The 22,723-nt window shown below is 38.2% G+C and overlaps 1 protein-coding gene across 1 annotated transcript in view; it reads right to left on the minus strand.

Moving 5' to 3' along the window:
- LOC134647340 (muscle-specific protein 300 kDa-like) overlaps positions 1 to 22,723 on the minus strand; it is a 181,686-nt gene that overhangs the window by 68,043 nt on the left and 90,920 nt on the right. Inside the window, exons 15-28 of the mRNA XM_063501707.1 lie at positions 14,599 to 22,647; positions 14,447 to 14,521; positions 10,259 to 13,986; positions 9,899 to 10,076; positions 9,624 to 9,809; positions 9,134 to 9,481; positions 8,787 to 9,047; positions 8,229 to 8,699; positions 6,842 to 8,140; positions 6,151 to 6,324; positions 4,076 to 4,177; positions 3,511 to 3,748; positions 2,964 to 3,298; positions 413 to 2,863 (exon numbers count right to left, since the gene is read on the minus strand). Coding sequence (XP_063357777.1) covers positions 413 to 2,863; positions 2,964 to 3,298; positions 3,511 to 3,748; positions 4,076 to 4,177; positions 6,151 to 6,324; positions 6,842 to 8,140; positions 8,229 to 8,699; positions 8,787 to 9,047; positions 9,134 to 9,481; positions 9,624 to 9,809; positions 9,899 to 10,076; positions 10,259 to 13,986; positions 14,447 to 14,521; positions 14,599 to 22,647 — 17,895 coding nt within the window. The remainder of the gene's footprint in view (positions 1 to 412; positions 2,864 to 2,963; positions 3,299 to 3,510; positions 3,749 to 4,075; positions 4,178 to 6,150; positions 6,325 to 6,841; positions 8,141 to 8,228; positions 8,700 to 8,786; positions 9,048 to 9,133; positions 9,482 to 9,623; positions 9,810 to 9,898; positions 10,077 to 10,258; positions 13,987 to 14,446; positions 14,522 to 14,598; positions 22,648 to 22,723) is intronic.

The following is a 22,723-nucleotide window of genomic DNA, read 5'->3' on the forward strand; positions in this document are numbered from 1 at the left end:
CATATTTAATAGGATCAAAACATCTTTGCTTGTAATATTGATTTTATGATTATTCCAAAAAGGTATAAAATTAAATGTTTAAAAGTCATCTGTCAATGACAAGCTAAAACTAGGTATCTAACCTAATAGTAGTAGTATTAAACTAAAATCTACAGAAGAAATACGAAACACCTTAACCATAAGGTCAGAAACTATGCAAAACTGAATCTTATCAGATCACTTTGAAACAAAATTAAAAATCATGTGGGAAATATATTCCCTTTGCCTTATAAGGGCTTGAAGGAACTGCTGTGACATATAAATTATGACATAAGCATATTTGATTGCACATTGCTGGCTGTCAAGTACGGTTCCACTATTATCTACAGAAACTAATAATTTAGAGACAGGTAAATAAGTAATAAAAACTCACCTCAAGATCATTTCTGGCGTGATTCAGCTTTTCAAGATGAAGTCTCAGCGCGTCCACCGTTGTCACCGCTTCGTCCTTAATATCGTTCTTATCCAACATTGCCTTGATTTTATCCACTAATTGACAGAAGTCCTTCCAAATCTCCAAGTCCTGCTCTAACTGAGCCTGTCGACTCTTAGCGGAGTTCAGAGTATTCTTCAATAGTTGATTGTGTTTTTGGTGTTCTTTAGATAGCTCTTCTTGTTCCGCCGCCGCCAAGGACGGCCAGATTTTGTCGACAATGTCTTGCATACGTTTTCCAATTAAGTCTTTCATTTCCGGCTCCGAAGCGTTAAAGAATGACTTGTGTTCTTCTAAATCTGATTCAATATTCTCGAAATCGGTGCCGTTTTTGCCCATATCTAGACGAATAGCTGCTTCGTTTATCCAGATGTTTAATTTCTCGACCAATTGTAAATATTGTTGCCTATATTTCTTGTTATCTTGAAGATATTTCTCACGGTTGGTCAACTCAGCAGGTAACGATGTTTTCAAAGAGTTTGCTTCTGATACCATATCTAATAATGAACCGGGGACGCCGTCGTCGGTTTTGATGATGTCAGTAATTTTAGTGAGCTTGTCCAGGTAAGTTTGGATACTCTTTGCTAGAGTGACGTGTTCTGCAAGTTTTTTGTCTACACTGGCCACGTCTCTGTTAAGTAGAGGTCGTGAATGCACAGCGGCTTCGTTGTCGTGAAGCCACTCTAAAATATCAGACAGATCAGATGCCAGTTTCTTGTGTTCGGCGGCTGCTCTTTCATGTTCTTGGCGCTTCGATTCTACATTCCTCCTCAAAGTCAGCAACTGTTGTTTGAGAGACTGCAAGAGTTCTGTAATATTATTTCTATCAATAACAGTGCCTTCAGCAGCAATTTGTTGACCTTTATCAGTTGCTGTTGCTAACAAAGCTTCACATCCTTGAATCTTTACAATGATATCGTCATATCGTTTGATCTTGTCTTCCAAAGAATCATTTGATCTTTCGATTTCAGATGTGAGATCAGTATACTTGGCAATAAACTCATTAATTTCTTTGATAAGGGCAAAGAATTGTTCTCGTAACAGTAAAAGAACTTTTAGTTTTGATATTTGATCTTCAATAGTGCCCATCAGATCATCTTGTTGAGTTAAAATGTCCTGTAGGTCGTGTAGATTACCACCTTGTAACTCATTCAACATTGCCTTATTCTTTTTGAGATCACCTAAGATTGACTCATAGGCTTGGATAATTGGTTGAACATCTTCAACTTTGCTTCCAATTGGTTTGTTTAAAGCTTTAAGTTTGTTCTGGATTTCAGCCAAGAATTCCAGAGCTGCAGCAATCTTAGCAGCAATATCTTTGTAATCTTTGATATGTTTGTGTAGAATATTCTTTTTGTCATTAATTATAGCATTAATTCTGGCAAATCTATCTGACAACACGTTTACTTGTTCTTTTAGTTGTAATTTATTTGAGTCTGATAGAGTGTCCAAAATAGCCTTAGATTTATCCTTGATCTTTCCAATATTCTTTTCAACATCTTCTGCTTCTTTACTGAGTTTGTCGAACTTGGCTAATTGCTCTTCTAATAGTTGTAGACTTGAAGTTCTAAGTTCAGGAGTTGCTGCTACTTCTGCCTCATTCAGCCAGCTTTGACATTTAGCCAATTCAGATTCAAAGTCGTTTCTACCATGCATAAGTTTGTTTAATGCTGCTAATTTATCGTCAATGTCTATCTTAGCAGATGTGTATGATTTATTCAAGTCATCTAAAATTGCTTGTAATTTAGCACGATCTTCGGGAGAACAGTCTTTGGATACGGCATTGCCTTGACGTATGACTTCACTCAGTGTGTCATTGTTGAAATCAGACAACTCCCCTTGATGTTTTTTATGAACAGCAATCTCTTTTTCTACCTTAGCTGTTTCAAGTGGTACTGGACCACCAAGTTTCTTTATCTCTGCAAGTTTAGCCTTAAGCCAATTTTTAGCTTTTTCTATATCGTTTTCAAGTTTTCTTCTATCTTCGTGGCATGGACCTAGCCTTTCTATTTCTTGTTTAATAAGTGTTGCTAGTTGTTTCTGCTTGGAAGATAGTTCAGCCAATTCTGATTCTAGTTGTGTCTGTTCGGATGGTTCCAGATCAGACTGAATGTTGCTTACCTTCTTTTCTAAAGAATCGATTATCGTCTTTTTACCATCGGCCTCTTTCAATAAATTGGCAACCTTCTTTTGTCTTTCTTTGACAGATTTACTTTCATATCCCAATGGTTCTGGATGTAACATATTGTCAATCTCCTTTTGCATCCAATCATTTTGTGCGTTTACTTCAGTCTTAGTGCCGTCGATAGCCTTGTATGTAATTTCGAGCATTTGGAGCTTACGTTGAATGCGTTTGGCGATGTCATTGTATCTTCTTTCAACAGACTTCATCTGCAAATAACATTACCATTAAGTTGCCATTGAAAATCAAATTTATACTAAGTTGAACCAGAAAGTAAAACAATTATGTTATGTGTATAATAAATCTTACCTGCTCCTCAACTTGTTGGCTTTCCAGATTACTAACAATGTTGATAACTTGTGAACCGACCGCTTTGATACCATCGACCTTTTCCTTCCCTGACTTTTCAAACTCGGCTGCAAGTTCCTTCAAACCGCTTAACTTCTGAGGACAGGGGAGGCCGGAACCTTTGTCTGCTAAGCACATTTTCTTAAGCACCGAGTCGAACCAGTCGTGGATTTCCTGGCATTTGGTGCGGTAATCGTCAATAATGCCCTGATTGTCCTTTTCCCTTGCAATGGCTTTAAGAATCGCGTCTTCTAGTTCGTCTAGTTCTTCTTCTAGATTAATTTCATCTTCCAAACCTAAAGAAAAAAACAATTGCATTAGAACATACTATTACAGGTATTCGCCGTCTATATCTGGTTACGATTGAATGTACATTGTTTTTACTCTTCCTCAAAAATAAAAAAATCTAATCAACAAAACATTGTTTGCAGATAGACCGTTTGTTTGAAGCGTCTTTATTAAGCATGGTTTTCTTTGTTGAAATGTTTATATTCTAAACGTCACTAACCTTCAGTTGGTATTTCAGTGAACAGCCTGTTTCTCTTCTCGCTCAACGACGCCAGCGCATCGTTCATCGCCGCCATGTCCTGCTTGGCAGCCTCGGGGCGGAGCTTGGACGGGTTGGCCAGCCAATCGCGGGCCAGCGCATTATGCACATTTATCCATTCTTGGATCTCGAGCACCTGCTTCATGGCTTCCTCCATGCCTTGGACGGCATCGCCCAACGTCTCGAGGTGGCTTTGTACCTGGAGATGCGGGTGTGTTAATCATGGTGGATCGAAGGTGGAGTTATGTTTTATATATACCTACTGAAATAGCTAGATAGTTGAGAGCATTTACATAAAGTAATTATTTTTTCTGATTTATCTAGGAGGATATAATGGAATCATTATATATTTACCTCTATAATGAACTATGCGCTAAGTAAGTTCACAACCTACATTATGTTAATTATATGAATTGCACTAAACGAAAGCAAAGCAGCAAGTGAAGGCTCTTGACTTTCATCCTATTATTGTATTAAAATTATAACGATAAAATGATGAAAGTCATTTAGGACCAAAAAGCGTTACCTTTTGTTCGAAAGCCACAAGCTTTTCTGCGAACTCCGGCTCTTCTACATTCTTAAGTAATTCATCGATACGATTCGGCGCGGATAGATCGGCCACCTGAGTCTATAACAAACCATGCATGACAGACATCGAAACACACACGCACAAACACGGGCAGTGCAGGTTAGGGTAGTGAAGTTAAGGCAAGATAGAAGATTTCAATGGCTTACTTAAGTATACAAGTGTGTATTCCCATTGGTTGCCAATAACATAAAACTCGCCAGCAACTATAGGTATGATTGTAATACCCGGGCGTTTCAAGACGACGGTCAATCGATTTCTCGAAATGTTATCACTTTATTAAGTCGTGCCAAAAATAATCTTCTTTCTTACCTACAGCGTTCAAAGTGTTCAAATTCAAACACACACATCACACATATTCAGTATTAAAAGTTATCCAATTAAAAACTACCAAATGAGAAGAGGTCAGAAAATATTTTATAGAATACCGAGTTAAATACCTATGTTCAGTGACCAGTTGTGCCTCTATGTTGTGAAGGTGGACTTATTACAAAATTACAATTACTACATAAATAGGACTCTGATAGTATCTATTTACTTAAATGTTCCTAAATCACTGCTAGTGCAAAATTCTTATTCATTAACATATCAGTGTGACTAGACTGAGCCAAAACTATTGTTTTTTAATTTAACTATAATATTTTGTGCTTCCGATTTCCACTGAAAAAGTAATTAATGCTACGAGCAAAAATATTTGAAAATGAATGTGATAAATGTCTATTAACAAAGAAAAAGTAACATAGTATTAATTTAGGCCACTCCTTGCACTTATATATACTCATAGGTTTAAACGTACACAAAACTGTCCCTACATATTATTAATTTATTAAATAGATAAACACGAGGAAAAACATTCAGAGGGCGTTTTCTAAAATAAATATTGAAAACCCGATTCACACAGATCCTGGTGTTTTTGGGTTCTTTCAACTCAGAATCTCTAGCATATTCAATCCTGATGATAAAAAAACTTGTCCCAAAAATTTGTATGAAAATTGTACATTCCACTACGTCACGTCCATACAAGTGAAAAATTTTCTCATAATAAAACGTGACGTAATGGAATGGACATTTTGGGACATCTTTTTTTAATGGCGAAATGGGGAATGCTGTCGATTCTGAGTAGAATGAGCCCAAGAACGTCCAGATTTGAAAGAATCAGGTTTTCGATATTTATTTTAGAAAACGCCCATGACCGAGCAGCACGGAGCGAATGTTACCATTGATTGAATAAATATTCTAATTCATTATTTTTCGTTTCTTAGCAGAACAGTTTTGACTCAGTGAACCAGGTGCACAAAAATACATTTCCAACGGAACTTTAGCTATCTACTCTACAATATGTTACTGAAGAAAAAGTTACAATTCGAGAAGATTGTACATTAAAAGCACTAAAGACACTTTCATGAAATGTTCCATTATAAAATATGTTCTCTCTAATTAAGACACGCAAAATTTCAATAAGACGTGTAACTTTTTCTCAATTAATTTACTAACTACCAAACGTACCAATATTTTATTTGAAACTATTTTTTGTTAATATAAACGACCTTACGTCTATATTAGGTACTCGTTGGTTCTGTTCTTTTTGTAGACCTGGCGAACTTTCGAAGGTTGGATTAAACATAGAACACACTAAGTATGCAATGTACTTAAAATAAAGTCAGTATCCAATTATTTCGCTTAGTAATTTTTATCATATTTAATGTTAACAATATTGTACTTAACGAAACGCAGAAAAATAGTATCTTGCGAATATTAATAAGACATTCATAAGCAGACACAATCAATTAGACATGTAAAAAACTAGAAACACAAATTGCCATACGTACATGCCTACACGAACCGTTTAATAATTGCAGGGAATAAACTAGGTATTTATACTTGTATATTGCACCAAAATGAATTAGCACATTGGGGAATTCAAAAGCAGGCAAGTATTCATAAATAGTTACGGAGGTAATTTAAAAAGAAGTGAGAACGTCAGAAGCGAGAACGGAGCCAGAAGCGGCGAGTACCTGGTCGATTAGGTCTTCGAGTCTTGCGCGCACGTGCAGCTCGCGCGGCGGGATGGGCAGCGGCGCCGAGTCGGCGGGCGACGACGGCCGCGACACGGACGCCGCCGCCGCCGAGCAAGCGGCCACGGCCGCCGACAGCCGGCTCTTCTCCGTCTGGAGGCGGTTGTGCAGAGCCTGCGGTGACAGAAATACAATAAGGAAATATGCTGGGTCTCTATTGTTTCCCAAATAGTTTTAAGCCATAATGTATTGTTTGCCCGCATTTTCGTTAATCATAATTCATTTGGTTCAGAAACGCGTCACTTTTCAGGATTGCCATAAAACAAACCTAACCTATCTATAGGATAACCTAACGAAAATCCTGAAAAGTTAACGGTTTCAGTTTTATGACTAATGATAATGTGACAAACAATACATTATGACTTAAAACTTTATGGGAAACAACGGGACCCCGAAATATGGTATTTGCCCTGGAGCTGATGGAATGGTGTACACTACACATACACTGGTAGTGCAATCAAAATGAGTGGTTATACATGTTGTCGTTGGTCCAATTCTGACTATTGAGATTGTATTTCAAATTTTTGGTAGGACGCTGTACAAACATCGTTTATAATATAGTTCTTGCTTGACGAACAAGAATTTTCGCAAGACAAGAGACTGAAATGATATGACTTTTTTTAACACTTACCCTAGCTTTATCCAGTAGATCACGGCCATGGGACAGTCCATCGACAGGCACATCCAATTCTGTAATAGCTGGTTCACACTCGTCCAAATTATTTAGAATACTTTCCAAAGTGTCTTCATATTCCTTAAATTTAGCGAGACCTTCTCTAAGACGACGCTCGATCTGCAAAGCGGTTGCCAGCAGTGACTTATGACTGTCATTCACGTTTTTCAACTGTTTTCCAACAGTATCACGAATATTAGGAGTGCTAGCTTCATAACGCTCGATTTGAGCACGTCCTTTGCTTTCTAAATCGTCAAGCGTCGTGCGATACTTTTGGATGTCGTCTAACAGTACAGCATGCTGGGCTAGCTGTTCCTCCGTTTGCTCCCGATTCGCGATGTATAAGGAGTTATGTGCCATCAGTTGGAATGAAATCTGCAGCAACCATTTTTCCGTGTCTTGCAGTGATTGATGATACTGATTATAGTCCTTAACTTCAGCTTCCAATTCTGCCTTGCGTGCTGCGCATTTGGCTTTCAAAGCGTTGCACTTTTTCTCCAGCTCGATGACAGATTCTTTAGCTGCAGGTTTCTTAGCCCAGCTGCTTAGTTCTGCAGCTTCACTCTTTAATCTTTCAAGTTCGGGCTTCTTGTTATTGATTTCATCCTCGATATGCTTGTATTTTTCTAGCAAAGTCTTCATTTCACCAAGCTCGCCACCAGTAGGCGGAACTTTATCTAAGTTTTGCTGAGTTTCATTAATCCATTGATTCATTTTGTTCTTGGATTCCTCGAAGTCCTCCCATTTGCCAATAGCAGCCTTAAGCTGAGCCGTGATAGAGTTCAAATCTATCTTTAACTGATCCCAGCTCTCTTGCAGAACTTTGACGTCATTGCGGAGACCGTCTTGTTCTTCAGGTGGGGTGTTGTTCAGCGCTTTCTTGAATGCTTCTTGTAACACAACTAGGAGATGGTGCCCTTCAGTCATACGGTTATTTACAAGTTTGACAGTTTCCAATTTATCTTTAGTGGTATCGATGTCACCCACACCAATAGAATCATGTACGGTTCCATGTGCAGTTTCCAACCACTGCTGTAATTCGTCTTTAGCTTTAATGAATTCTGTATGGTCTGACAAGTTCTTCTCGCCATTTGAAACTAGACTTTGTATTTTGGTCAACAAAGTGGTGTACTCAGTCTGCAGGTTTACGGTCTTGTCACGAACCCAAGCGCATGCGCTGAGCTCCATGAGATTTTCGCATCTGTCGTTAAGTTCTTCCAAAACATGTTTATGTCCTAATGCTTCTGCCAGAAGTTCCTGTAAAAAATATTAATCAATATTGTTTACCTTGTAAAATAATATTTTATATAAAGTTATGTTAAACTAAATATTATGTATTACTCACTCGGCACTTATCAAGATGTTCAGGAGTGATCTTGTCAATCTTTTGAACTGATTTAAGTTTATCATCGAACTCTTTCACCCACTTGCTCATCTTATCGGAAGTCTCCAAGTAATCTGACCACGCAGAGAGACACTTTTCCAGTAACTTCTTAGTGTCTTTACAAATCTGCTGCAAGTTCTCCCATTCGATCTTTAATTGTTTAATTTCCTGATTGATGTTATCTTTGCCTTCATTTCCAGTAGTTTTCAGTACAGCATCACTAAGTTCGACTGCTTTCTTGAGAAGGGCTTCCCCTTTAGGTAAGGATCCGATGATTTTGTTAACGTTTTGGAGTTTCTTCTGTACTTCTTCCTTTTCTCCGTGAGAGTCAGAGCATTGCTGAATTTCCATTTTGCAATTACGTATCCAATCGTAGAAGTTGTCGTATGACTCTTTGTATTGAATGTGGGAGTTGACGTAGTCGTCCAATTTCTGCAAATAGAAAGTAAGAAGATAGTAAATTTAAGTTGAAATACATAATGGTTTAATTCAGACAATATGTATGAAAATACTACATACAGAAATCATATCGTTAACTGTCTTCTTTATATCTTCGTAACGCTTTAAAGTATCGTCGATCTCTTTGGATTTCAGAGACGCATCTTCTTGCAGCTTTTCTTTCAACCTCTTCACCAAATCGCTATGAGACTCGATGTCTCGGTTGAATGTCTTGAATTTTTCTAGTTTTGCTTTCTTTTCTGACAAATCATTGAGAAGTGAATCATCAGATTGTATTTTGTGGTCAATATCGTCCAGCCATTCTACTAGTAACTTGTGAATCTGAAAGAAAAAAGGGAATGTTATGCATTTTTTATTACTTTCGTCAAGTTGTATTCGTCATAAAACCATGAATCAATCATTACTACCTTGGATATATCATCAAACTGGGCAGCTCTGCTTGTCAACTTGTTCCTCACATCTTGAAGATCATTAATAAGCTTATCAAATTCTTGTTTCAAATTGTCGGTATCTTCTTGAATCTTGGCCGCACCAGCCTGTTCAGTGTTCATCGTGACTTTCTCTTTTAACTCAAGAAGGTACCTCAACTTGTTTTGACCTTGTTCCAGAGACTGGCGTAAAAGTTTTACAGTGTTAAGTTTGCTGTTAACCTCACTCAACGTGTGCGGTATTTCAGCGCATTGGTTCAGTTTTTCTCTGGTTCTGTCTAGCCAATCTTGACATTCACCATAAAGCGCATTATGTTGTTGATGTTCCTGTAAAATGTATGGCGAGTTATTATATTATATGCACTCGACTTGTTCATGAACATCAATGAGTTACTGATAGCTATAAATTGTAGACATAATTCAACAATCAATTTTATTACTCTTTAATGAAACAGAGTTTACTATTTACCTGGTAATGTACTTCAAGTCGCTTCATCACTTCCTTTGCAAGTGAGAGTAAGGCGTTGTACTTGGTGGTAAGCTGGGTGATGCCATTGGAGACCCTAGTGTCGGAACACGTTTCCAACAAGGTTTGAGCGCGCACGTTCAACTTATCCAACTCAATTTGCCAGTCGAATAGTGTTTGAAGGTGCCCCTACAAAATGAATAATACAGTAATTAACAATACTTCCATTGTTTATGTCAGTATCAGTAAGTGACATGATAAAATAGAGTCATTATTACCTGGAACTCTTCAAGAACAACTTTCTTCTGTTCCAGGCTGTTCTGCAGTTTATTGAACGATTGTACTAATTTCTCAGTCTTCGACAACCAGTCTAAGGCTTCCTTGTACTGCTCTTCGTATTCTGTCCATTTTACGATACCTCCTTCTATTAATGCTTTAGTATTATTTAGCTGTTCACTGAAATATAGAATTATACATAAAATGGCTTGTAATGACAAATACAAATGCTGAAAAAATTAAACACTGGATGTGCAAATTTGAGAGAGGAATGAAGTAGTCTGCCGCTCTCACATAATGGTAAGAGTGATAAGACGACGTGCGACGTAAAGTAAACATACATTTAACAGGGTAACACTTACACATATGTATCGTATTCTTCCTGCATTAGCGCCACTTCTTCTTCTATATCCTCCCTGTCTTCATCGTCAGCTAGCCCACAAGATATTTCACCCTGCTCTAGAGCTTTCTGCAGTTTTGCCTGGCCTTCAGGCAGCTCGCTTTCCAAAACTTTGAGTTGTGATATCTTGCTGCTTAATGATTCCTTGTCTCCGGTAGCATCAGAACACTTTCCTAGCCTTTCCTTGGCAGCTCTAATCCATTGGACAAAGTCTGTACCAGCATCGATAAAAGCTTGATGTTGTTCGACAGTTTCTTTTTGTTTTTCATATAAGTCTTTAGCTTGTTTGGTAAGCGTTTCATACTTGCTGGTTATCTCAGACGCCGGAGCTTGTTGCATAAGTTCTGAAGCCTTAGAAGTTACGGACTGAATCATGGGCTCAAACGAAACGATATCTTGAACAATATTGTTTGTTTGACGAAGCGTGGCTTTTCTTTCGCCGATACTAAGCCCAGCCGTAAGACCTGCAAGACGGTCTTGGCCTTTCTTGGACTTGGCGACTTTTTGCTCACACACTTCTTGTAATTTAGCTTCCCTGTCGGAAATCCATTGCTGCAGTTGAGAATAGCTGGAACTGTAGTCAGCCCATTGGAGCATTGCAGTCTCGACGTGAACTTTAGCTGTATTCATTTTCTTAACAAGACGGTCCCATTCATTTTGAAGTTCTTTTAATTGTGTATTGATCTTGTCTTTACCATCGGATCTTGTGTTACGTAACACCTTTTCTCCGCTGTTTACAGTTGCATGTACTAAATTTTGGCCTTCTTCTCTTCGTTTTAACAGGTCTTCGATTTGTTCTAAGCGTTTTTGCAGAGCGTCTTTACTGCTGTTGCTACCAGTGTCACTCCCGCTTCGTGTGATTTCCCAAGCATCGTCAATCCATTTTTTGGTCTTGACATAATTATCGTCATAGTTTTGATGTTGTTCATAGTTAGTTTCAACTTTTTTGAGTACATCATTTGCCATGTTCACTAATACTTGGTATCTGGAGTTAAGATGTCTCAATTGATTATTAACATAAGTATCTAAATGCGATGATAGTAAGCCTGCAGCAGAAGCATTAAATTTATCGATATCAGCCTTTCCCTTGTTCAGCTGATCCACAATCGCTTTCACTTCATTCACTTGGGCGCCCTTTTCTTTGGCTGTGCCTAGCAGAGCAAGTTTTTGGTTCTTGATGTGGATTTCTTTCTGCTGCAACCAATCAGACAATCTCTCATATTCGTCCTTATATTCACGCCACTGATTTACAGTATCTTCCAGTTGACTCTTTTGTCGCTTAATTTCATTGAATAAGTCATCGAAACTTTCTTTCAAAGCTTTCATTTCATTTTTGATTACAGTTTGTCCTTCAGGAGAAGTGCTTGCTAACAATACTTCGCCTGTGTGTTGTAAATGTTCCAACAGTAGCTCACCTTGAGCTTGTTTATTAATTAAAGCATCTAGAGGGGCAACCGAATTCTCAATCGCTAATTTATCACTTAAAGGCTTAGATTTCAATGATGGAACCTTTTCTCTTGCTCTACTCAGCCATTGGATCAGCTCGTCGTGGGCTTCCTTATACAACCTGTGGTCTTTATAGTGTTCTTCTCTATCTGCTAACAGTTTCTTGATTTTATCATACAATGTGTCAAACTTGTTAAGTGTCTCTTGAGCTTTAGACGCTACCTGATTTTGCTGACCACTAGCCAGCATTTCGGCTGCTTTTGCTTTCAATGTATCGACTTCAAGACGATCGCATCTTGCTTTTTCTTCAACTTCTTTAAGTTTTTCAAGTTGAGCTCTCTTGTCAGACATGGAAGATTCGTATGGTGTCAACTCTGCCAGCATATTTTCCATCCATGTGTTGCTTTTTTCTATGAGTTGTATTTGTTCTAAGAATCCAGCCCATTTTGTGACCGAATCGTCGAGTAGGTTCTTAGTCTCTATCATTCTGGACAAAAGAGCTGACCATTGTTCTTGCAAAGCGACGAGAGAGTTGTTGATAGCGTCATGTCCAGAAGGTGCCGTATTAGCCATAACATTTTGAGCAAGTTCAACCAGGGACTGAACTTTAGTAAAACCTTCATCCTTGGCAAGTAGAAGGTTTTGAATTAATACTAACTTGGTTTCTAAATCATCCTGAGAGCAAGAGCTCAAGTCAGCACAGAAGTCCAGCTTGTCTCTTAATTCTTCAATCCATTGAGAACATTCGGTAACGTTGCTGGTAAATTCTTGGTGAGTCTTGACGTATTGCTGCCATCTGTTTGTTAGATCTTTCACTTTCTGAGATAACGCTTGATATTTCACAGATAAGTCTGATATTTGTGAACCTCGAGGACCTAGCACACCAGTGTAAAGGTTCTGTGCTTTTTCTGTGATATTGTCAATTTCTAGTTCTTTAGCCCTCACCTCTCCTTGCAACTCTTGGAATTTCTTGAATTGGTCTTGTTTCTCAGCTAACGTTGCTTTCAGATCTACAGCGTGAATTTGCGTATCTGTATTTCTTATCCAGGCCAAGCACTGGTCTTTCATGTTTTCATATTCATTCCATTGTTGTATCTTATTCTCCAAAGCCTCTATTGTTTTTGAAATGAAAGACACAAGACCTTCCCATTCTTGGTGAGAAGCGTCAATTTGATTTCTTATATTCGCCTGACCATTGCTTATGGTTCCAGGTAACACATTTTCGCCTAAGCTGCGTATTTTATCAATACGGTTTTTCTCTTCAGGTAAAGTATGCTGCAATGATTTGAGCTTCTCGCAATTGCTGCTCAAAGCAACGCGCTCAAGATTGACATCACCCCAAAGCTGGACGGTATTGTGGGTGGCTTCTACCCATTCTTGCAAATCCATTACCGTTTTAGTATATTGCTGGTGATTGTTTACAATAGCTTCATACTGTTCGACGAAAGACTTTGCTCTGGCAAGAATAGCGTTATGTCGTTGTTGAAGCATACTTATTTCTTTTGTAATGTCTTTAGTTACGTCGGGCAGACTCTGTGCCCTTGCTTCTAAGTTTGCAATATCTTGCTGATGTGCGATAGCGTCTTGAAGACATGTCCTGTATACGTTAAGTTGATTTCTTTTCTCATCCAACGTAGCTTTGAGTTCAATTTCTTTTGGTAGATTTTTCTCAGCGGCACTGAGCCATTGTTTCACAGTTTTCAGATTGTCTTCAAACGATGACCACTTGTTTAACTCAGAATCTAAGTCTCGTTCCGCCTTTGTAATGCTGTCATACAAATTATCAATAGCCTGTTGGATGTCTTGAAGCTGCTGTTCTATCAATTCTTTGCCCTCTGGTGAAGTGGAAGGATACAATTTTTCACCCAACTCAAAGGTGTTATTGACTAGTAGAGTAGCATTGCGACGTTGGCTCAATAAATCGTTTAGGCTTTCGCGTTTAGCTTTGATACCTTCAGGAGTGTTGGATAGATTTTTGTTACACTCTTCAAATGAATATTGTGCTGTTTTTATCCAATCCGTGCATTGGTTATACTTTTCTTGATAAGCATTATGGTCGTTAACGGCTTGTTCACATTTCTTAACCAATTCTTTCGCAGTTGATTGCACTGATTGGAATCGTGATGTCATTTGTTGCAAGTTCATAGTGATTCTTGTATCATTGCAGTTTTCTATTAAATCACTAAACTCGTCAGATAGCTTGTCAACATCGTTTTCTGTTTTCTTTAGATTTGCTAAAATAGCCTGAAAACAACCATAATTATAAATAAAATATGTGTCACTGTAGTTTAGTGGTTAGAGTTATACTACAACTACGACAACTACTATTAGTACCCGCCAAATAATAATTATTTTCTAGTTAGATATATTAAATGCAAATATTATGTAAAGGAATGCTCTCACGTGTAGGCACCGATTACCACTGCCTTGTACAATTAGTAAATTGAAATTAAACACCGATTCAACGTTTCCAAAAAATACTGCTTAACTGAGTGATTGACATACAATCAAGGTCATGGTTACTTTCTTAAGTCTAAGCATATTATAACCCTGTTTGTTGGTAATTACTCATTTTAAGTAGCGAAGAGTGGTAACTACATCTTGATAGCCCGTTAAATATTACCCCTTGTTAGACTGTGGAGTTAGATCTACTGAAAATTAAGACTAAATCCTACAGTGCTTTATCTTCATTTTGAACTCTTACTTGGTCCAACGCTTCGCCCAACGAAGCGACTGCGCTCAAATCAGTTTCATGGTTATCAATCGCTTTACATAAGTCCTGTTCAAAATTGAATATTAAAATCAAATCAGACAACACACACTGTACATATTTCACTTAAAAAAATGACTACTCACCTGGTATTTATTGAGCTGATCCACTTTCTCTTCTAAAGTTGCTTTGGGAGAGTACGTCTTGAGACTCATCTCAGTGTCGCTCAGCCAGTGTTGAAGACGATCATTGGCACTGTCAAACTCAATCCATTGCTGAATTTTATCTTCAATACCTCGCTTCACATCATGGACAGTCGCTGTGAACTTTTCTAAGTCAGCCCTAAGTAATGCCAGTTCCCTGGACATTCCTTCTTTTCCTCTAGGCGATAATTTGGCACCATTGTTTTCAATTAAGTCTTGCAGTATTTTCAATTTATTGTTGCCAGTTGGAATAGCATCCAGTAGTTCTTGTATTTTGGCTAATTTGCTTTGTAACGCTGCCTTGTTTCCAGTAAAATCTGATAGCAGATGCAGGCGATCCCACAGATGCTTTTGATAATCTTGTAGTGACTTTTGCTGATCCGTAAACTGCTGGTATATCTCGAAGTTGCTTTCATTTTTATCAATAATTCCTGACAGTCTGCTTGTCAAGGCATTGTAGCGATCCCACACGGATTTTATGATGCTAGCCATTTCATCATTTTCACCTTTCCCGGAGTGCAAAGAAGCAGCCACACTCTTTGCTTTTTCTGTAACTGTCTCAATTACTCTCTTGTGAGAATAAATTTCTTGAAGTAATGTCTTATTTTTCAGAAGCTTTGATTTTATTTCTTGAGCAGAATTGAGCACTGCTTTTTCTTCTGTGTCCACGATTTTTTCTTTCTCATCGAGCCAAGACAACGTCTGCTGTAAAACATCTTGATAACTTGACCATTGAAGTGTTTGGGATTCGTATTCCTTTTGTTGCTGGAGAATTGAATCGTTTAGTTTGTCCCATCGTTCTCTAAGTGTTCTGATTTCAACTCGGATGTTCTCTCTACCATTCGCAGCAGTTTCTGGCAGTACTTTGTCACCAGCACTAGTAAGAATACTGATTTTATGCTCTCCGTTATCTCTTTCCAACAAGAACACTTGTAGTTTATTACCCCTACTTTCAATAGTTAGCTTATCTTCTTTAGCTGCCATTTGAGAAACCTGTTCCTCTAAAGGTCTAAGCCAACTGTCTAATTCATTATGTAGTTGCACATACTTCTTATGATCTGCTACTAATTCAATCCAGTGATTGACGATTTCTTTAGAAACAACGTGCAGTTGTTGATAACGGCTGCTAACTTGTGTGACCAAAGGTTTAAGACGTTCAACACCACTTAATTGTATCAAATTATGCGAGTCATCTACAAATGTATCAATCTCCTTTTCTTTAGAGTTAATACTGTTGCGAAGATCAACGTATCTTTGAAGCTGGGCTTCTTTTTCTTGTAAAGATGAACATAAACTTTGATCGCGACACTTAGATTCTTTGTCTTTAAGCCATTCTGTAATAGATTCAATCGACGAATCAAACTTATTCCAAATTTCTAAGGTATGTTTCAACTTCTGTTCCGAAGATATGATGCCTTCAACCGCATTGCGTAACTGGTCATGTAAGTTATCGATTTCAGCTTTGATTGCTGCGTTGCCCGGTTCTGACGTGCTCTTGCTGACAGAAGAAAAGATAGTTCGTATTTCATCAAGCTTCTTCGAACCTACCTTCTCAATGTCCTTCAAAGCAACTGCTGATTGCAATTTCCGTACAATTTCTGGTTTTTCTCCAGCTGCATTTTCGATGTCAAGTAACTTTTCTGATTGAGATCCAAACCATTCCTTATATTGCTGAATCAAACGGACTAAGTCCTCATGCCGCTTGACACAATCTTCTAAATTGTCTTGCAGATTTTGAGATTTAGTAACAATGTTTTGGAATAATTGTTTAATGGACTGCAAATAGACATTAAGTGATGCATCATGTGTCTGATCAACCAATTGTTGCGCTTTGTCACAAACCGACTCGACGAGTTGTTGATGAGACATGATTTCCTGGTGCATTATTTTATGGTTTTGCAATTGCGCCTTCTTCTCTTCTAATGATGCCTTTAACTCTGTATGTCGCTGCATTGCTTTCTCAACGTCTTTTAACCACTTTGTAAGTTGTTCTTGTGCTAGCGAGAAATCAGAAAATTGTAATAGGCACTGGTCTAATTTATTGACAGTTTCTTGGAAGCTATCGCCAAAGCTATCCCACAGAGTTCTGATTTTACGAATCTTCTGGCGAATGACCTCCCTGCCATCTGGGCTGGTATGTGTGTAAAGTTTCTCTCCTAAGCCTAATAATTCTTCAAAAGCTGGCGTCTTCTTATTTTTTGTTTCATATAGCTCTTTAGCTTTATTCTGCTTTTCTTGTAGAACAGCATAATCACCAACAATTTCATTAAGATCCTGTAGCTCACCAAGCATACCTATTAGCCAGCTTTCCATATTATTGTAATCATTTTCGAACTCTTTATGCTCAGACACAAACACCTCGTACTTAGATATAGTTTCACTAACAAGATTGTTTAGAGTGTGATATCTTGTAGCCAGTTTTGATGTTTTTGTTGAAATATCAGTTTCGCTGGCAACATTTTGTGTGCTGCTAGACCTTGCCAAAGCGGAAAATTCTCCACTTCGTGATGCTAACTCAGTCTGCATTTCTTTAACCTTTTGTAAATGAGCAATCTTAGCTTCTAGAGTACTCTTTAAGCTTTGATCTCTCAGTTGATTTTCTTTGATTTTGAGCCATTCTTCCAGTTCGTCTAATGTTTTTTGACTTTCATTCCATTGTTTTAATGTTTCTTTGAGTTTTTCATCTTGGGCTTTGCATTGAGAAGAAAACTGATTCCATGTCGCACTAAGCTGTTCGTATTCGCTTATGAGAATTGGATGTCCATTTGAACTTGTAGACTTTAAAAGGGAAGTTAAATGAGATTTTAAGCCATCTAAATCATTTTCAATATGATGTGCTTTGGATGTAACCTTTTCTATAGCAGCGATTTTCGAATCGACGTCATCTTTTTGTGAAACCACGCCATAGTTTAGCATACTGTTTTCAGCTACTATATGATTGAGGCGATCACGCGTGTCTTCAAACATTTGGACATATTTTTCGTGTTCTACGACATGGGATTCAGAGATGTTAATTCGATTTTGAAGCTCTTTAGCCATGTTTTGGTACCTGTCAATGGTCTTAGATAAACTTTTTTCGGCTTCATCATCAGGCATAAGTTTTATCTTTTCTGTCAGTTGCGTCAGCATTGACTGATGTAACTCTACCTCTTGATGTAAAATTTTATTGGCATGTAGCTGAGCCTTCTTTTCAGGTAAGGTAGCTCCCAGTTTGAACTCACCTAGCTCCTTCTCTTTATCACCAATCCATTTTTGAACTTGGTTGAAAGTATCATCGAATGAAGAACGTTTGTTGATTGTAGTCTCAATATCTTTAATGACGTTATTAAGAGAATCGACTGAATCTTCAAAGTAGTCTCTTAAGGATCTGAGTTCATTCCTAACTGCTTCCCGATCCTCAGGTGTTATACCACTAAATAATGATTCCCCAGATTCAATAGCATTATTCAAAAGTTTTTGGCCAATTTCTTTGTTGTCGTTTAATTTCTTTACTTGTTCTAGATCGGTCGGAGTCGGTTTAGCATGTTTGCTCAAAGCTGATAGGTCCTTAATCTTGGAATTTGCATCTTGAAGCCAATTTTTAAATTCAGCAATTGACTTATTGTATTTACCTTTGTTTTCTTTCAAATCTTTCAGCCTGGCGAGGTGGTTGTCCATAAATTTAGAAACAGTTTGATACCTGGTAACTAAATGATTTATATATTGCAAAACACGTGAGTCTGTATTCTGAGCTATGATATTTTCACCTATACCCGTTAGTTTGTCGACTTGTTCACCATAGTCTTTAATTTCTTTATTTAATGCTGTAATATCAGTTATTTTGCCGTCTATTTCATCTAGAGTAAGAAGATTAGCTGCTTCTTGTCTTACCCTATTTTCTTTTTCTTTAAGCCATTCTGAAACGTTTTCCAATAACGCTTCATAATCTTGCCAAGCGCCAATATTGTCTTTTAGTTTGCTCTTAATTTGTTCGTAGTTTGACGTCAGCACATCTAGATTCTTTCTCGCTTTTTCTGTTTGCTGAGCGGCTTCTTGAGCGCAAGCTGGTTCGGCAACAACGTGTAATATGTCACAGGCTTCTTTTAATTCTTTAACCTTCGCGACACATTCAACTAGTCCGTTTTCAACATCAACCAGTGCTGCGTTTTTAACTTCTAAATTGTATTTATCACTTGCAGCATCGGGCATACACCATCTAGTTTTATCATCTAAGATTTTCAGATTTCTATTGAACATACTCAGCTTGTCAGTAAAGAGTTTTTGCAAAAACGTCAGAAGCGTTGTTTCAGTTTTATTAGCATGCACTACTACGCTTTCAAATCGTTTTTGTAGTCCGCTTAATTCTTTAGGAACTAGAGATTCGTAGAACCCAGGATAATTTGCGTTCATTTCTGAGACGTTTTGTGCTACATTATCAATCTCATCGCTTAACTCTTGTAATTTAGCTTTGCATGACTGACACTTCTTAAGACGATCCAAAATTTTTGCATTATCGCCTGTCATGTCATCGCATTGAATGATGTCATCTCTTATTTTACTTACGCTGTCTGACAATCGCTTAATATTATCTTTTAATTTATTTTCTTTAGTTTCTAAGGATGACACCGCAGTTTCGAGGTTATCAGCTAATGATTGTAAAGCTTCAAACTCATTATCCAAATACTCAACTATTGATGAAACTTGGCTGACAGGAATGTTTTTATTGAGATTGGTTATCTGTTCACATTTGGCTTTAATGCTGTTTTTCAAGCCAGCATATATTGGAAGTTCCTCTTTGTACTTGGTCAAATGGCTGTGTCCGAACCTTATTTCTAAGTTGTCACTAGCATTAGCTAAATTCTGACCAGTTTCACTTAACCAAGTAACAACTTGGTTCTTCGTATCGTCAATTTGCCTCCATACAATGAGTTGAGACTCTAAGTCTTGGATGCGCTTAATGATAGCGTCATTCGCTTTCTCCCATTGAGTTTGAGAGTTTAAGAAAGCTTCTTCTAAAGGACTAGTGTCAAAACCACCTAAAGTAGAAGCTTGTTTAAGGATTGACTGTTTAATGAGGTCCATTTGATCCAACAGTCCTTTGGACCGCTTAAGAATTTCATAAGCTTTTTTAGCTTTGTCTAAAGCATGGGCTGTTTGCACGTAATCAGGAGGAGCATCTTTGCATTCACTGTAAAGTTGATCTGCTCTTGTCATTTCCCGGTCAAAAGCGACAGTAAAGTTTTTCAACTCCTGTAAGGTAGATGAAAGAAGTATATATTTGTTCTTTGTATCGCGCACTGAATTTACAATCTGGTCCCAGTTATTGTCAGCTGCCGCCAAGGCATTTTGAATAGTGCCCATATTTGGTTGATCTTCCCTCATCAAATGTAGGCCTTCTTCTCTTAGTTCTTTACGTACCGACTGTTTATCCCTAAGTTCTGCATCTAACTTGTCAAGTTCTTCAGTCATATCTTGAATTGATGCTTCAGTCAGAGGTACAAGTTTTTGAGCCATTTCATTCAAAACGGATTGGACGTTGTGTAATACTTCTGATAACGCGTTATGTTGTACATTGAATTTGTCCCATCTAGCTCCTACCTGTTGAACCAGATCTCTCCTCGTCGTTACCTGGTTGAGCAGAGCATCCGCTTTCATTTCAATTTCCTTAACAAGACTCGTTGGTGATATCATTCTACCTGAATGTTGGTCTGTAACCTTGACACGCGAAGGTCCATCTAATAGAGCAACGTTGCTCTTCCATTCAGGTATCTTAGATATCACGTTGACTAGTTCTTGGCGTAATATTTCGTAGCTCTCAGGTGCGAGTTTTGGCCCATCTATTTGGTACTGAATATGCCCTAGTTGTTGCTTATTATCTTCGTACCAGTTCAAGAGGTCTGACCATTTCTGTAATACGCCCTTGTTTTGTTGAATATTGTTTTCAATAATTTGGTAATGCTCTGCGATGTTAGAGTAGGTTTCGCTCAAAGCACGCGATTCATCAGGATGTGATGAGAGCGTCAAATTCTTGATTTCGTTGTAAATATCCGTAAATTCTGGAGCTTTTGCTGCATGTTCTTGGAGCAGGACATGCATAGATTGCAGTGCAGGTTCTACTTTGTCCGCAGCTATTTGATCATAGCTTTCAGTCTTTCTCCTAAAATCAGTAATCCAGTTATCAAATGTATGCAATTTGGTCATGAATTCCTGACGGACAATTATTTTATCCGATAGCTCATTAACTCGACCTCGAACTGTTTCGGCCAAATCATTTGTACGTTGTTTAATACTCGCTACATTATTTTTTAACAAAGTAGCTCCTTCGGGTTGTATGCTATGACATATATTGTCACAAGTCTGAGACAAGCTAATAATTTTAGCTTGCTGTTGCGAAATTTCATTGCCAAACGACTTTAGTTTGTTCAATTCACGGTCTAATTTTTCAACTTGCGGAGAATCGATAGTAACACTTCGACTACTTATGAGTTTTTCTCCATTTTCTATCCATGCTTCTAATATCTGTGCCTCACGTTCAAAGTTCTCCCAGTTGGTGACTAATTTGTCTAATTTGTTGTTCCATTGATCTGCTTGATCGTGAATTACTGCCCATCTTGAGTGAATAGCGTCGACTTCGTCGGGAGCACTTGTTTTGCCAGACAATTGATGGCTCACGTTTGAAAGAATCTGAAGGTTCATCAACTGTTTGTCACAATCAGTTATCAATGCTTTAGATTGTTGTTGCATTTGCTGAGTCTCAGCTAGCGTTGAAGGTTTAGGTACGCTGCCAAGTTTAGCCTCAGCTTCTTCAATCCAAGGTTTAATTTCAACTACTCCTTTTTGATACTTTTGCCAGCTTGCTAAATCATGTTGTACAACTTTGGTTTGATGTTCTGTTGAACGCTGAAGGTCAGCCATCATTTTCTCTAATAAGGCAACTTCCCCTTTTAGCCTGTTTGCGTCCTGGACTTTGTGTTCTACGGCTAGTTTAGTTCCTTGGTCTGCGACCTCCTTAATGATGTCAAGTTTTTCAGCAATTACTTTCTGCAATGCTTGTGACTTTAAAACTCGTTCTTCAGGAGTAATGTTTTCAGATCGAATATGAGATATTAGTACTGGGCTTTCTTTCTTTATCCATTCACGAACATGGTCTAATTTATGTTCTATCTTTACCCATTCTTCGTTGAACTTCTCTAAATGTACGACTTTAGTTTGAACTTCATCTTGCACTCTGCCCAGTTTCATTCCAATTGCTTCGAGGTCTTTCTCAATGACAGGCTTGGGTTTGTTAGCAGTCAGCGACTGCAATTGAGCGTAAGCATGCTGCAACTGCGGCAGCTTTTCAGATTTGGCTCTTTCTATATCAGCATTAAATGTCTTTGTTTCTTGAAGCTCACGGGCAATATTTGTTACGCCTAATTCCAAACCAGGGTTAGCGACATAATTTTCTATCCTATCAAGATCGGACAGTAATTCTTCCTTCTGATACTCGTAGTTGGACCACACCTTCTGCGTATCGCGCAGTTTATGGAGGCGGTCATTGGATGTCTCGTAAGCAGCGTTCCAACCGGTCTCGAGATTTCTTACGTCTTCTCTTACAAAAGCAGGTGCATTCGCGTCCTTGATCAATTCCTTGCCACGCTGCAGCATCGACATGACAGAAGGTCGCTGGCGGTCGAGCTTCTGTACAGCCGATTGTTGTTCCATAACCAACTGTTCCACGTGTTGCAAGGATTGTGGTTCTGGTTCTATCATGGCTTGTTGTTTCGCGCTTTCAAGAATACAGATCACTTCATGGACCTCACGGCGATAAGTGTAACATCTCGTGTAGGTCTCAGTCTTGATCATTGTGATCTCGATTGTTGGGATGAGATTTTTGTATCGTGCGATGAGGTTTTCAAGTTTGACTTGTTCTTCCTGAGCCTCGAGCTCAGAGCAATGGTTAGTCAGCATATCCAGTGTCTGAACAAGCCACTTCATGTCTTCACGCTTCCTGTCTGCTTCACGGCAAATGTTCTAAATAGAAATAAAATACAATTTATCACATGTTAAAGTTCAAGAACTGCTTAAATTAAGATAACTGTGTTTCATA

The sequence above is a fragment of the Cydia amplana genome, chromosome 1, assembly GCF_948474715.1.
Source record: "Cydia amplana chromosome 1, ilCydAmpl1.1, whole genome shotgun sequence".
NCBI classification, from domain to species: domain Eukaryota; kingdom Metazoa; phylum Arthropoda; class Insecta; order Lepidoptera; family Tortricidae; genus Cydia; species Cydia amplana.